General features: G+C 39.4%; 1 protein-coding gene across 2 annotated transcripts; it reads left to right on the top strand.

Moving 5' to 3' along the window:
• The first annotated feature begins 2,043 nt into the window (after window positions 1-2,043).
• nup58 (nucleoporin 58) lies at window positions 2,044-15,796 on the top strand. Of its 2 annotated transcripts, XM_031749980.2 has the most exons (13): window positions 2,044-2,506; window positions 3,056-3,216; window positions 3,305-3,337; window positions 3,465-3,743; window positions 3,966-4,134; window positions 4,323-4,388; window positions 4,630-4,804; window positions 6,217-6,296; window positions 6,556-6,674; window positions 6,894-6,976; window positions 7,131-7,332; window positions 12,594-12,677; window positions 14,241-15,796. In XM_031749980.2, exons 1-13 carry the CDS (start codon window positions 2,427-2,429, stop codon window positions 14,408-14,410), a joined length of 1,701 nt encoding a protein of 566 aa, XP_031605840.1. In that variant the 5' UTR covers window positions 2,044-2,426; the 3' UTR covers window positions 14,411-15,796. The 2 variants fall into 2 exon arrangements, with proteins under 2 accessions (XP_031605840.1, XP_031605841.1); XM_031749981.2 differs by lacking the exon at window positions 12,594-12,677 and having other exon boundaries at window positions 2,045-2,506.
• Window positions 15,797-15,890: the final 94 nt, after the last annotated feature.

Below are 15,890 nucleotides of genomic sequence, written 5' to 3'. Positions count from 1 at the left end.
TAATATAACCTAAAGACTTAAACTATTTGTGAAAAACGCTTTAGTTAATTAAAAGACAATAATAGATTTTTGAAATAAAGAAAATGAACTGAAATGAACTCGGAAAACTAAGAAAAATAATAGAATGAGCCATTGATGGACAAGCTTACTGAGATTCTGTATGTCTGTATGACTGTGAGTCAACTGCTTTCAAAAAGTTCTTTTTATGTTATAATATTGACACTGATTTTTTTTTCTAAATCCTTCCTGTAGTATATATTTTCCAAAAACAATAATACTTCAAAAGATTAAAACTAAACATTTTCCAAACACATGCAGCTTGTGGGGATAGGTTAATTGGATAATCCAAATTGCCACTAGGTGTAAATGTGCGAGTGAATGTGAGTGCGAATGGTTGTCTGTCTCTGTATGTTAGCCCTGCGACAGACTGGCGACCTGTCCAGGGCGTACCCCGCCTCTCGCCCTATGACAGCTGGGATAGGCTCCAGCGCCCCCCGCGACCCTGAAAAGGATAAGCGGAAGCGAATGGATGGATGGATGGATTTTCCAAACAACAAAAACTGAACTGAAACCATCAAACCTACTTTGGGAAACTAACTGAATGAAAAGCAAAGTTAAAATGAAATCAAAATAAAAGATAATACAAAAATTACAACCTATGATAATTATTGGCATGATTACTTATAAAATGTTGTCAAACTAAAGCAAATATACTTACAACGTGTGCTCTTCTCAAGAGAAATTGGTTCGTCCTTTAACTATCTAAATAATTACTTTGACGGGGTATCAGACTAAGGATTCGGCATGACTCTGGAATAGGCTGCTGCAACCTTTCTACAGATGTGGGTCAGTCCACAAAAAGACAAACTGTCCACTTCTTCTTCTTTCAGCTGCTCCCCTTATGCATCACCACAGCGGATCATCTTCCTCTCTCTCACCCCATCTCTCCTGCATGCCCCCCTTCACTATATCTACAAACCCCCTCTGAAGTTTTTCTCTTTCCTCGTCCCTGTCAGCTCTATAGTCAACATCTTTCATCCAGTAGATACAGCATCGCTCCTCTGTATATGTTCAGACCATCTCATCTCTAAATCTGTCCATTGTTTCGGATGGGTGACCTCAGGTAAACTCATCCAACTTCATTATCATTCCTCCGTTCCTTGCAGCTTTATCATTCCACATGTCTCCCTCTAATTCTCACAGATTCTGTCTTGTTTCTTCTGACTTCCATTCCTCTTCTCTCCAGACCAGATCTTCTCTCCATGTCGCTAGGCTCCATCTTGCCTACCACACACCTCACCACTGTCTTGCTGTCCTAAAACACGTACAGCACCAGCCTCACATACTTCCCTGCCACTGCTGACTTCCTCATGCAGTGCCACAGTTCCTCTTGGCACCCTCTACAAAGGGATGAAATTCAGGACTGTGCACAGGTTACATCTAGGAAATATCACACCGAGAGCGAAACAAAAAAAAGAACCCAAACCTAATGTCAAAAGATCTGAATAAATCCCTGCTGAAACATGTATTAATATGTTTATATGAAATTAAAACATTAATTGATATTAATATTGATAAAATATATTTTCCAGAGTTTGCAAAAGATGACCTGGATGTTCTGCAACATTTCTGAGCCAAAAGAAAAAACGTGGAACAATTCAACAAATGTTGAAAAGCTCAGATAACATATTTGCAACATATTTGTTTTCATAATTTTTTGGTTCATTAGGTTACCAAAAACTATTTCTGACACAAACTTTTGAACCATTCGTCCTTCCCGGGTTCAGTATGAGGGAGCTGTTGCTCATTTATCAGGTAAGTAACAGATTATTTAAACTCACAGAGACAATGTCAATTTTGAATCAGCATTGTGCAACCAGTTATACTCAATTTTGCAAATACATTAATGTACTCTGAGCTATTCATCTACCGCGTTGTAATTATAGTCTGTAGCTGCCTCTTTTACTTTGAAAGAAAGACCGGATTCAACATACATTTGCTGCTAAGGACTGCCTGACTTGATCCCATGCGCATGCGTGACACATCACGAGACGCTAAATCTGCGGGGATGACGGTTAATGTAGTTGAAAAAAGAAAATCCACTACCCGAAATGCACTAGCATATAGGACATACCAGGCGGGGAATAAGAAAAGTGACACCATGCGTGAATGCACCCTGAGATAATTGTCAGGTTTAAGAAATAGAAGCGGAGGAACAGGTTGTGTAAACATAGCGGGTAGCAACGGAATATTTTGGGATTTAGTGAGAGAGCTGATGAGTTCAAGTATGTTTTGGTGAAGACGGGACCGCGGGTTCGGCCCTCACGCGGGCGACTAAGCTAACTGTCGTGTTAGCTGTGATGTTTTCAGAAGTGAGCTAAGCCCACATAACCGATTGGTGTTGACACTGTGCCTTTTAAAAGAAAATGTCTAGCTTTAACTTTGGTTCGGGAGCTCTTGGGTCCACCAACACAGGTGGAGGATTCACATTTGGGGGCGCAACCAGGTAACGACAAATTTCAGATAGCCCACTTAGCTAACGCTAGCATAACCAGAGGTATCTTGGCGTTAGCATATACGGCTTGCGAGTTTCAAAGTCAGTGCTGTGTACGTTGTTTTCCCGAGTTATTCAGCAATGTCGGGTTATAGATGAGCATTTTAATGAGATAAGTTTGTAAACTCTGTTATAATTTGAAACTTTGCACATGCAGGCACTGTAGAGGGAACTCTTGCAAACTGCGGGCTACCAGGAGAAGTGTTTGAAGTAACAATTAAGCTATAGTAGTTTTAGTTACTTTTTTTTTTTTTTAAAAAAAAGAGGGAAATTAGTTCATAACTGGTAATAATGTGATTGGGATTACCATCCATCTGTAAAGCACTTATCACCATTTAGGTCTTCTATATAGAAATTTAAGACCCTGTGTATTTTCTTCGACAAAGTCCTAGTTGTTAATCTGTGTGTACTGTAACTATAACACAGTGTCAATCTTTTATTAGTTTGAAACTTGTAGAAGAATGTATGGGCCTAAACCTATTACTTTTTTTTCTTTGAAAGTGCTCCTGCGGCCAATACCGGTGGCTTTTCTTTTGGTACAGTTTTGGGTACAGCAAGTGCAACCCCCAGTACCAGCACCAGCACCCCATCTCTTGGCCTAGGAAGCAGTCTTTTTGCTCAGAAACCTGCTGGAGGATTCTCCTTCAATACACCTGCCTCAAGTAAGAATGCAAAATAATAAAGAAATAAAACTATTCGTGATATTTTCGCCAGCTGCCCATCTTATGCTGGGACCTTGTGTTATTTCAGGTGCTGCTGCGCCCACTACAGGCCTCACATTAGGTATGTTTGGGGTTCTCTCTGGGGTAGTTTTAAGTTGAAGTTGAAGTGTTTCTGAACAACAGGTAATAACTGTGATTTTTTTTTTTTTTTTTTTTTTTTTTTTTTTAACACAATTACTTTCTCTCAGGTGCCCCAGCCAGTACAGCTGCCACCACTGGCTTTAGCTTGGCTTTCAACAAGCCCACAGCCTCAGCTACGCCGTTCTCCCTCACAGCTACTAGCACCTCTTCGACAGCTGCTGCTGGGACAGGCTTGACGTTTGGCTCTGTCCTGACCTCCACAGCTCCACAGCAGCCTACAGCCACTGGCTTTGCCCTCGGTCTCGGCGGCACTACGACCACCACCACAGCAGCCTCAACAGGTCCATCACTAGGCAGCAGTCTCTTCTCCAGCACTGGACCCACAGGTGAGAGGCAAACTGTCAGCTTTACAGAGCTTATGTGTTAAAACATGGCCAAGTATTAACAGAATACCATCACTAGGATAGATGATTTCAAACTTCTTTTGAGTTAGATATGCAAAGTGTTTGCGATAATTAAGGGAGTACAGTGACTGCTTTGAATTACAGTGTGTTCTTTTTAATTAGTTGTCACAGTCCTGTAAACTGCATGATTATGTCTTGCTGCAGGTCTGGGTCAGGCTACTCTCGGTGCAGGAGGCGGGTTATCGTTCGGTTCTCTGCTGGCAACCTCGACAGCGTCATCAGCACCTCCTGCTCCGAGTATTGGCCTGGGTGGAGTCGACTTCAGCACTTCCTCTGAGAATAAGAGCGACACATCTTCTGGAGCCAATGCGCAGTACGTCCTACTGACCAACGCGGTCCTTTACTGTCTTATGGAATTTGTCTAACAAAAGAGTCCACACTGTTATGCAGAGAAGAGAAAAAATTACTGAGAGACAATGAGTGTCTCACTCTGCTGTTAATTGTTTAGCACCGACTATCCTTTCTGTTCTAATGATGAAAAACATTTTTTCTCACCCTCAGAGACAGCAAAGCTCTAAAAGATGAGAACCTGCCCCCAGTTATTTGTCAGGATGTTGAAAATTTTCAGTAAGTATTGGTGTGTGATTTTTATCAGGTGTTTATTAGGTTGAATGCAGCAGTATGACCCAACCCAAATTTTATCTGGTGAGGTCACTAGGATTTCCCCCATTCTGTGTAAAATCCCAGATGCATACATGTAGTTTGAGTAGTAGCACTTTGAAAGCATATTTTGATAGTTTGGCATATCTGTCAGAGAGCTTTTATGTCATCTACAAGTGATTTCCTTCTTTTCTCAATTCCTTTGCAGAAAATTTGTGAAAGAGCAAAAACAAGTTCAGGAGGATATAAGCAGAATGTCATCAAAGGCCATTTCTAAAGTCCAAGATGACATCAAGAGCCTCAAACAGCTTCTGTCTGTCAGCGCCAGCGGTCTGCAGCGCCAAGCTTTGGCCATCGACAAACTGAAATTGGAGACGGCACAGGTAAAAACAGTGTACTTATGTTGGTACAGGTGTCCATTTCTGATGCACGTTTTTTGTCATTAAAAAGTTAGTCAATCAGACACTTGCATTACAAACCCCTAGTGGATACACAGTATATAGTGTATGCAGTGTTGCAAAATATATAAGTCAGGAAGTTCAATATCAGTGTTCATTTCCTAAAAGCATCTGTAGATATACCTAAGATAAACAAAATTATATAAAATTGGACTTCAGATGAACTTAACTTAATATGTGGGTAGGGCTGCCACAGACGATTATTTTGATAGTCGACTAGTCACCGATTATTTCTGCGATCAGTCGACTAATCAGATCATGCATCCATTGGACGTAAAATGTACAGCTTATTGCACCAGCATGCATCGGCTCTTATATAACTATCATTAGCTTACAGCTTGAAGTGTTTAAGGTTTGTGCTAACTAAAAATAAAGACAAGATGATAGTTTATTAAATTTTAATGAAATCTGCAGATTGTTTCGGTGGAGTTTAATAAACTCAGCCGTCTGCTCCTTGCTATCTAAAATATAACAGGACACCGGAGTATATTCTCGAGCATCTCACACTAATGATAATCAGTTGTCTGCTTGACGTTTATTCAGCTGTGTAAAACTGTAACTTTATTTCTCAGCCAAACCGATTTACTCAGGAACAAATAAAATACTAAAAAAAGCCAAACAATAACATTTTTAAGTTATCTAAGTGACTTATACAGCATGTTTAACCTGAGTAGCGAAAGACAGCGGTGGGTTTGAAAACAATTTGCCGGGAGTCTGGTGTTCTCACAGGCTCTAGTGAGCCTTGAACCCCGGCTAACTATCGAGCTGGTGGGTAACAGACGTCTCCGAAACCATTGGAGTGCTTTTGAAAATATGTGGTGTCTTGATAAACTGAGCAGATATTTGAGGTTAAACAGCTACATTCTCACCTGAAAATATGTTAAACTTTATTTTGTGACCCAAAAAGAATAATAAGAGTAATATTAAAACTAACTAGCTGCCGCCATTGTTGACAACTGCGCTGGGCCGCGCTATGAATTCTGGGACACAGCTTCTTCTTCTTCGGGGTTTAACGGCAGCTGGCATCCTTGTACATGCAGTGCTGCCATCTTCTGTTTCAGTCCGTTATTACACTCTTAAATACTACTACTTATTCCTGCGTCTTTTGGGATCTTACAAAGCTTCAAACGACGCGTCGACTATTAAATTAGTCGTCGACGATTTTAATAGTCGACGTAATCGTGACTAGTCGACTAATCGTGGCAGCCCTATATGTGGGTTAACCTTTCCTGTTCTTTATACCTCACAAACTAAAAATATGAAAAGTTTCCCTTGGGAATCTCAAAGATTTTTTTTTTTTCTAGACGTTTGACTTTCCTCTTTCCTTTGTTGCTAAGGAGTTGAAAAATGCTGACATAGCACTTCGTACACAAAAGACCCCCCCTGGACTTCAGCACGAGAATACGGCTCCATCAGAGTAAGTAAGCTATTGGATGAAAGTCAGAAAGTAAATCCAAGGTCAGTGTGTGCTATTGCAATCAGATCCTTTAGTTCTCATAGACTCTGTTTCAAATGTCTCTATTTCATTTTAATATCATAGGACAGCAATAAAAAAAATACCCTTGGCCAGTGGATGTTTTTGTCAAAAAGCTTCTCTTAATAGTTGATTCAAAAGGTTAATAATGAACATTGCCTAATGTACTGAGATTTAAATTACGTGTCCCTTTTGTGTGTAGTTATTTCCGTAGCCTGGTAGAGCAATTCGAGGTGCAGCTTCAGCAGTACCGGCAGCAGATAGAAGAACTGGAGAACCACCTGACAACCCAAAGCAGCGGCTCTCACATCACTCCTCAGGGTGAGAACACATTTGTCTGGCTGTTAATATAATTATGGTCATGTTAAAGTTCGGTTTGATCACAGTGTTACATGTTTCATTAACAAACAGGCTACAGATGTCTTTGCATTCAAGATGAAGAGAAAAAAGACTGTTTCTGGTTCTTTTATGTAACCCACCCCATTTTATTAAAATACATCAAATATTTATGCAGGCATTTTTTTATGCTTTTGTTTACAGATCTGACCTTGGCCATGCAGAAGTTGTATCAAACATTTGTCGCACAGGCCGCCCAGCTCCAGTCTGTCCATGAGAATGTCAAGGTCAGTTTATTCCCTCCTGCTTTTACACATAATAATAAAAAGATCCTCGTTCACATTGCTTGAAATTTTGTGTAATGATGTATAGGACTGGGTGACGAGGCAGTTGTAGCGTTTTCATTTAACGTGTCTTTCTCTCTGGTGTCTTGTGGTATAGATTTTGAAGCATCAGTACCTCTCCTACCGCAGAGCCTTCCTGGAAGACTCCACGGACGTGTTTGAGTCCAAACGGGCGTCTAACAGGAAATGGCAGAGCACGCCGCGAGTCACTACTGGGCCTGCTCCGTTCTCCAGTGTGCCCAATGCTGCAGCTGTGGCCATGGCAGCCACATTGACCCAGCAACAGCAGCCAACTCCAGGTCTGACTGCCTACAAGTTCTAGCAAGTTTCTCCTTTGTTAGGAGACTGAAGGAGAGGAAGGAGAATCAATAATAAAAGCAAGTTGTGGACAAGACAGGATCAGTGTGCTTTTAACATATTTTGGTAGCAAATAACTCAAAAGGTGAGAGAGGATGATTAAAAGTACAAAAGTAACAGCAGCCTTATCTGGTGTTAAGGTATCTGTGCTTTGTGTAGTGAATGAAAAGAGGCTAGAAAGGAAGAAATGAGAGAAATCTGTTGCTTAACTTTAACAGGAGACATTTGTGCTGCCTTACCGTCTTGTCTCTGACTCTCAGTTCAAGGGTTGGAAACATTCATTTTATGCACCTTACAGTTCAAGAGTGAGGACATTAAATAGATGGCCCCAGTGCAAAATGAAGACCAAATCCCTTCTGTTAATTTCTCTCCTCCTCCGTGTGCCCTCTCTAATGGGATACCAGAGCAGCTTTATGGCTGACATCACTGGGGAAATTGCACAGTGGTGGAAAAAGTCAAGCAATCTCATTTTGAATCTGGAAACTTCTAAACCTCAATTTTGGGTTTTGTTTTGTTTTAGCAATGCTAAAAGTGAGCCTTAGTACTCAGTTGAGGTTGTTGTGTAATGATTTTAGGATAATTAATGCACTTGCTGTGAATTTTGTGGTTTCTGAATGATTAGTCCAGATAGTGGTGCATCTTTAGATTTTTGTCACGTCAGTCTGGGCGTTGAGTTGGTGTACATCTATGGTAATGTAGCCCCAGCTATCTTAAATCCGAATTATATCTCAGAGGTGTGGGGAACACAAGTTAATCTGACACCGAATCAGCATACTCCCCTCTGAATATACAGGGTAGTAAAACAAGAAGAGAATATATTAAAGTTGTCATCCCCACTGTTCCTTCAAGCACACAGCTTCTGTTGCCCAAGGTCTTACAAGTAAAAAGTCTAGTTTAGACACAGGTCTTCACTTTAGACAAATGATGCTCTAAATAACCTCAGCCTACTAACATTTACAGTTTGACTGTCATGCTGATTGTTAAGTTCTTTCTACTGTCTGGCAGTAACAAAATTACTATTAAGTACACAATATTCAGCATAAATACACAGATGAAACATCGTGTTTAATCGGAAATCATAGCAGACGATTTGGCATTTTTGTAGGAGCTTATATCCTAAAATATCTAAATGAGCCTCTTATACTGAGCAGTCAAGGACTCAAATTCAGTTTCGTTAAAGTACAACCAACATAACCTTAAGAATATTTACTGCAACATCTCTAAGATGTTCAACATTTTAGCCATTTGGTTTGAGTTGTAAGCCATTTTTACTGGCACATCAGGGTACCTGCATACAACTAACACACTAAGCTATATATTAGCATGCTTTTGCTGTCTCTTTATTGACTTAACTTTAAAGGTTTTAAAGCAATTATTATTGGGTTGATGGGTTGTAAAGGCAGGTTGGTTTAAAAATGTTAAGTCCTGATCTCTGCTCCTTTTCATAAAGCTCATGAGATGTGCTTTGACTGTTATCAGATCTGCTGCCCACCAGATGTTTGCTAATTTTTCCATTTTTAATGAGTATTTCACATACTTTTGAACACTTATTTGGGTATGCAGATGGAGTTGTAAGTTAACACCTAAACTAATTAACTATGTGCCAAGTAGGTATGGGACTATTTAACTAATCCATTCCTTATCCACTGTTTACTGAAAAAGAAAAAATAACAACTTAACACACAAGCCACAACAGCTATTATTGTGTGGTAGAAGTGCACACCACCTTGGTGCCTGCTTAAGATTTTTTTTTTTTTTTTTTTTTTTTTTTTTTTTAATTAAAAATCAAATAATTTTTTCCCATCTTTTCTGCCAAGCCTAATCTAAGCCTAATATCAGGCTGGTGTATTTATTTACATATTTATTTTTTCTGCTTAAAGGTGACCTGTTTAGGTTCGTTTAGTTTTTGCATATTAAACATGTTGAAAGTTTCAAAATGAGTTTAGTGTACAAGTAATCCCAGCAAACCAAACACTCAGTCTTCAGAACTCTAAATGCAAGTTTTCTAATATTTTTTTCTTAACTCACGACACTGTTTGATGTCATGACGAAGGATTATCATTAATATGGTTATAGTAGCCCCACCCACCTGCTTTTCACAGCTTCTTTTTGCAAGGGGCAGCCAATCAGAAGAAAGTTGACTGAAGAGAGAGGAGCTAAAACAGGTTTGTTTCAGTCAGTGGATGAGCTGAGGGGACGTGAGTCATACAAATCTAATAGAACCCAAGGATTTAAAAAAAATAGAGCTTGAAATATAATAGGTCAACCTTAGACTTGGGTCATTATTGAAATGGCATGTTGGAGGGTGATCAGTATCACAGCATTTAAAGATGCAGTGGGCTGGAGTTTTCTTCTGGTAGATTTACATCTAACCTGTACACCTGCCAGATGGGAATGGGCCCTACACTGTTCAGATTTCTGTCTCCATGGACATTGGGTTAAGGTCCCAAAAGACTCAGGACTGAAAATAACTAAATATCAGAGCTGTAATTTAAAAAAATAAAAAAATAATTTAAGTTTTTCTAGTGGAACTAAGGCTGAGAACGGTGAAAAGCCCCGGTCACTTATTGCTGGCCTAAATGAAGCAGCGTTCTCAGTGTGTTCGTGTTGTGAACAAGGAGCTGAGGTTGGTCTTTTATGTGGACGGATCATTTGGATAATGAATTGTCAGCAGTGACAGTAAGTGTGTGCATTATCTCACTGTTCAATACCTTGATATATTTGGCTGGTTTGGTTTTAATAAAGGCCATACCGCTGTAACTTGATGAAAGTGATTTTACTTAAGGGCTACTGTCAGTGCAACAGGGCTGGATCATTTCACAGAGAGTTCATTTCAGAGAAAATGTGGAGCTAAAGAGCTGTTCACAAGTTGTGATTTCAGGTATTTTATCCAAGGCGATGGTACTTTGGACAGACATTTGCTTCTCAATTCTGTAAAGTCTACTTTTCTTGTTGGTTTGACTGTTTGGTAGTTCAGAGGAGAACAATTTTTTGCTGCTCACACTGGTCCATAAGTACCAGTGAGATATATTAGTGCCAAAAGAAACAGGTCTGTGTGGCCACATTGTGTGTCTTGATTGTATAGGGGAGTTTATTTTCCCACCATTTTTCTCATCTGAGGATACAGCGTTGCTTGTTGTAGATAGTGCTGCGAGCTCAGCAGTATTGGCACTCAGAGGAATAAAGATTGGAAAACTGCCGTTGAACATGCCGCGATACAAACAGGAATTCATTGAACTCACTACCAGCAATCATCGGCATACTGCTGCTGATTACGGTGGTGTTTGGCGAAATGAGTAAAAAAACAACCTAAATGATTAATTGCTAATGAAAACACTGCTGCTTTTGGACAGTCCAGTCCTCTTGTCAAACGCTAGGTTTTTGTTTGTTTTTGTAGGATTTAAAGGAAGTCCTTTAAATGGAAGTCCACACTCATCCAGAATTCGACATTCTGTGCAGTCTTGCTCACACTTTAAAATATCGTCTTCCACACCTCTACAATCTCACTTGGCACAATAATGACTATTAAATAATTTAATAATTATTGGTCTGTCAAAGTTGTTTTGACTTTGATGATAATTGTGGATATTAAGCCACTTTAATACTCTCTAGTAGGTATCTTCTCACTGTCAGTAACATGTATGCAAATGCTGTATTTTCATGAGTGCTAATATAACAGCTGTTCCCATTTACCTCTTCTTTTTTCCTTTTATAAAAGAAGTGAAGGAATTAATGTGACTTTTTATTTATTTATTTTTTAAACGGTAGGCAGATAACCAGTGTCACAATTTGCCTACATGAACCTGAGATGCTCAGTAATGAATCTGAATTATACCTTTTGGTATCTTTGTTTTTCTGTGTTAAGCTTGAGCACAACAGTTCACAATAATGGGCCTGATTAGTTGACTGTTTGAATGTTGCTATTATCTCCAAAACATTTCCATATTCTTTGTCATTTATAGTGTTTAGTATTTTGTTTGTTTGTTTTTCCCCTGCTTGTGGCGTTCAGGAGGTATGACTATTACAGGGTGTTTTGGAACCAGTAGAATTTACTAATAGTTGTCTGAAATTAGACTTAAAAAAAAAAAATCAATCTCTTGCAGGTTTTAGCTTGTCATCTCTCTCTAAAGTCAGACTTGATCCAACAAAGACGAATTTGTAGCTTGTAGTAATTCACAATGGAGCTTTTGTTTTCAAGAATCGGTGTAAAATTATTTAAACGAACGTAACAAAGGTCCTTCAGTTTATGTTGGACGCATGACTCAAAACTTGACCACACTGTCTTTCACAGGCAAACTGTACCAAATCACTGATTTTCTTTGTTTTGACCAGTTTACACTGAAAGGCAGCCACGAATGCCGTTTTCACATTTATCTAATTCTCCAGTGCTTTTACCTGTAACCGTGTGTTTTAATCTTATATATCCAATGCCTGTTGATACAGTATATTTAATCTATGGATATGTTGTGCCTTTTAAAGCTATATTCAGTAATTGTGTGATGCATTTTTAAAAAGATTTTTTTAATTTTAGGTATGCTAGTTCATTCACTCTCAGAAATCTTGAATTTGGAAACTTGTCAAATGCAGTAGCACTTAGCAATTAACAGCCAATTTTTGTTCCAAACTGTTTGTTTGTGTTTTATGTAAGTGGAATTGCATATTTAATTGAAAATAAATTGGTTTTTAAACAAAGAAACGCTTGTCCTTGTTTCTTTTTCACTGAACTTGTTTTAAGAATGGAGACTAATTGAAAACCTCCCAAATTTGATAAGATTATAGAGAACGCATAAAGCAAACAAGACAAGTTTCTGAGTGAAAGAACTAGCAGTGCTTCCTTTTTCCCCCTCCCAGCTTGCCAGCAGTGATAAATGCACTGCTGATTAGCTGGAATATTATAGTTGAAAGCCTTTATAGCAGGATAGTACATATTCATATGTACTTTGTGAAAGCCTGATCCATTGCCTAATTATTGTCATTATATTTCAGCTCATGTGAGGTTGCAGTTAATTAGATGTTGTAGTCTTTTGATGCCCCTGTCGGCGCAGTCACTAGATCAGATTATCATATTTTATTTTAATCAACTGCGGGAATTGTTTCTAAAGCTAAAATAAAGCTGTCAGCGTGACAGCAGTGCAGTTTATTTTGTGTTTTTTGTCTCACACAAAAGAAGAGTAAAAGCCTGTGCTCTCTCTTTGTGCCTTAGGGACCCAGGCACCTCTGGGGGCAGGGTTTGGAAACCCCTTTGCCTCAGCATTGGGCACTAGCTTGGGCTCTTCTACCCTGGGAGGTATTACCTCTGCTTTTTTTTTTTTTTTTTTTTTTTAAATGAATATTCCCTGTTTTCTCTTGTTTTATTTTTTGCTAGACCCCTGCATACTTTGCCATTTCCCCTAATGTTACCTGGTGGTTAAATCAAAGTTGAGTTTGGTTGTATGACAGGCTAAGCAGCTGGTGTGTATGTGTCTGACAGAGTGGTGCAGTCAGAGCTTAGCTGTTTCTCTTTTCTGCTCTGCCTTTTGAGAGGAGTCAAGTGCGTTCACACCACGAAAAAAAAAAACTGCAGTCCTATCTTACAGTTGTTACTTGGCAAACAGTTTCACTCAGCTGTCATGGCGAAATGCTGTGGTGTTAAAATACGGGCATGTCAAATTGCAAATCCACTTGAGAGTGTGGAAGCAAGTGGTCTGAGCGCACTCAAAAGTATTGTGTGTTTTCTCGTAGTTTGGGTATTTGGTGAAATCTGCCATTTTTCTTCCTTTGGCCTTTGCTTTGCAGTGTAGTGCACTGTGAGTCCTGTTTGATTCTGCAGTATTCGGTCAGAAGTTAAGCCAAGTGTGGTGCTCTGTGGACAGTGTTGGGAAGGTTACTTTTAAAATGTGGTGAATACATCTGTGGATTAGTTTGTGGTTACGTTACTCAATGAGAGTAACGTATTCTGAATACTTTGGAATACTTTATTTTCATGCTGTTTACAACTTTGAATGTCCTGTTGCTGTGATTTATTACTGTTACTGAAGGTTTGCTTTTGTCTGTAAATGACCTCTGCCACGTGTGTAACTCCTGGAGGCACTTCTTTGTTGTCTGGGTCAACTTTTTTATCTAGACTAGGCTGTGTGAACTTATTTTTTTCCGGAGACCGAAGTCTGACAGTTGAGTCATGTCAGCTTACTCTCCCACACTCTTTTGGTGCAGTGGGCCAGGTTTTTTGGTGACAGGGTGGGGACACGGACTACACTGGGCTACTTCTTTGCCATTCTCTCTTCCACCAGTCACCCAGCCCAGAGAGGAGGCAGTCTGGAGTGCAGGTGGAACAACATACATGCTGTATATAGCACCCAAACACCTGGGCCGCGACAAAGCTACCGCGTGTATTCCAGTTTATAACGTATTTGAATAAGGGTCTAAGCGGTAACTGTAACTGTACAGTTCTCATTATTCTGAATACGTGTAATGTAAATGGCACTGCAACAAGTTTAGTATATCCATATTTTAAAGTTATAATGAACGTCCCAGCAGTGGGTAAATACAGTTATGTTTGTGCAGGTACAATACATGCTGTATATAGCACCTTAACACCTGGGCCGCTATGTATAAGCTCGCTTTGTTTGGCACTTTAGAATCATTAGTGTAATGTAAATGGGCAACAAGTTTAGTATATCCATATTTTAAAGTTAAGCTAGGATGGCAAAATCCTTATAAAAACCGACAAAATGCAGGCCTCTGAATTTCATTTGCACTTCTTTTTTCTGACACCAGATTTTCTAAATCCTCATGTTATTCATGTTTTATCCTTTTATTTTTCTCAGATTTGACCGTTTTTTGTTTTTTGTTCCTTGTCTTGCTTTACTAGGTTTTGGTAGCACCAACAGCTCAGGCTTCAACTTCAGCAACCCTGGCATCAACCCCTCTGCCGGCCTGACGTTTGGCGTGTCTAACCCACCTCCTGGAGGCTTTGCCACACCAACACCCTTACTCCAGTTGAAGAAGCCCCCAGCTGGTAACAAAAGGGGCAAGAGATAGAAACGGGAAACGATAGAAGCATGTTACTGAGCAGCTGACCAGCTTTGGGTTTGTAGCAAGTACAGCTTGATCTCCCAAAAGCATAGAAGATGATGCTAAAATGACCATTACCCAACCAAAACGGAGGAAATACGCTATTCTGAATTGTCCAGTCTTCTACATGCATTTGATTCCTTTTTAATTTACCCACATTCACATTTTCCTGTTGGATCCAACTCGGTAGAGGGATTAGACTACAGAGATTGGAACTGAAGTACACGAGTGACTCTGTTTTTAGCAGTGGTTACTGTTGCCTTTGGTAAAGAAGGGAGGACCCAAATCAATACAGTAGGCAGCGGCATGTAAAGACAGGATAAAATAGCATTTATATCATTTTAAGCATGGATTTAGCTCATTTGCATTGCTTCAGAATGTTTTTCTTTCTGCACACTTTGGTCTGTGGTGCTACAATGCTTTTGGGATTGTTGGCTCACTTGCAAATTGCTCAGTTACTGGTGAGAAATTGCTTAAGCCAGAACATTTTATAAGACGTTATAAAACCTTTTTTCCATTTGTTTTTTTTTTTTTTTTTAATGCTTTGAAATGGTTCTGCTGTGCTCCACAAACTGTCAATCACAGAAATGCACTCGAGCGCTTCCCAAATGATCACGTGGCCCAAGGTTCGTCCAGGAAATGTTCAGATAAGATTTATGGGGCAATGTTTGGCCGAGAGTGGCAGAGTCCCCGTCTGAAGTATCAAAGGAGTGTAATATTACATCCTAGATAGTTTTATAGGCTCAGGAGCGTCCAGGGTTGTTTTGTTTTGTTTTTCTTTTTTCTTTTTTTGAGAAGCACAGTTTTATTTTTATATCAAGTAGAGAAAGATATGAGATTTGAGAGGTAAAAGTGGACTAGAACCTTGAGCTGGTCCATTATCTAGCTCATGTAACCTGTGTTTTTTCTTTTGCTACTGTCCATCCTCATGAATTACTTTTAGACACATTATGGTTTTTGTTTTTTTGCCCCTCTGTACTGTTGCAAGAACTTGAGATTCGAAACTCTGTGCTCTTTGTATTACATGACTTCATTAGATGTTAAGTTGGTTGAATTTGAAAGGGATGTCATATGCATATTGTACCTGCTCAGTTTCTACATGTGCTAGAACAAATCTGCACTTTCCAGTGTATGTGACCTGACGGTGATTGTGTGAATGTGCATGTGTTTCTGTCGCACAAGTATGAAATTGTCTCTCTGGTCTGATCATATTTCCTTTGAGTACTGGGGCTGGTTGGGTGTCAGATATTCTGCTTTTTTTTAATTGTTCATGTTGTGTTATTATTTTCTAATCACAGTCTGTGGAATCCTGTATTTTCTAGAAGCTGTTTAATAATAAAATCTCCAATATGATGTTTTGCCTGTTTGTGGCATCACTTCAATAAATGTGTGTTGACACAGAAAAACTCTGTCATCAATATGTTGCATGTCACATGCTTTGCAGCAG

Source organism: Oreochromis aureus, linkage group 9 (assembly GCF_013358895.1).
Source record: "Oreochromis aureus strain Israel breed Guangdong linkage group 9, ZZ_aureus, whole genome shotgun sequence".
Lineage (NCBI taxonomy): Eukaryota > Metazoa > Chordata > Actinopteri > Cichliformes > Cichlidae > Oreochromis > Oreochromis aureus.
Note: the sequence above shows the minus strand (reverse complement) of the source record. Positions and strands in the feature narration are given on the sequence as shown.

Bases quoted from the DNA above. Each gene is read 5' to 3' on its own strand.
- nup58 (XM_031749980.2), top strand. From the start codon at position 2,427: ATGTCTAGCTTTAACTTTGGTTCGGGAGCTCTTGGGTCCACCAACACA. The intron at 4,805-6,216 runs GTAAAAACAGTG...TTTGTTGCTAAG, and splicing joins TGAAATTGGAGACGGCACAG to GAGTTGAAAAATGCTGACAT. The intron at 6,675-6,893 runs GTGAGAACACAT...TTTTGTTTACAG, and splicing joins CTCTCACATCACTCCTCAGG to ATCTGACCTTGGCCATGCAG.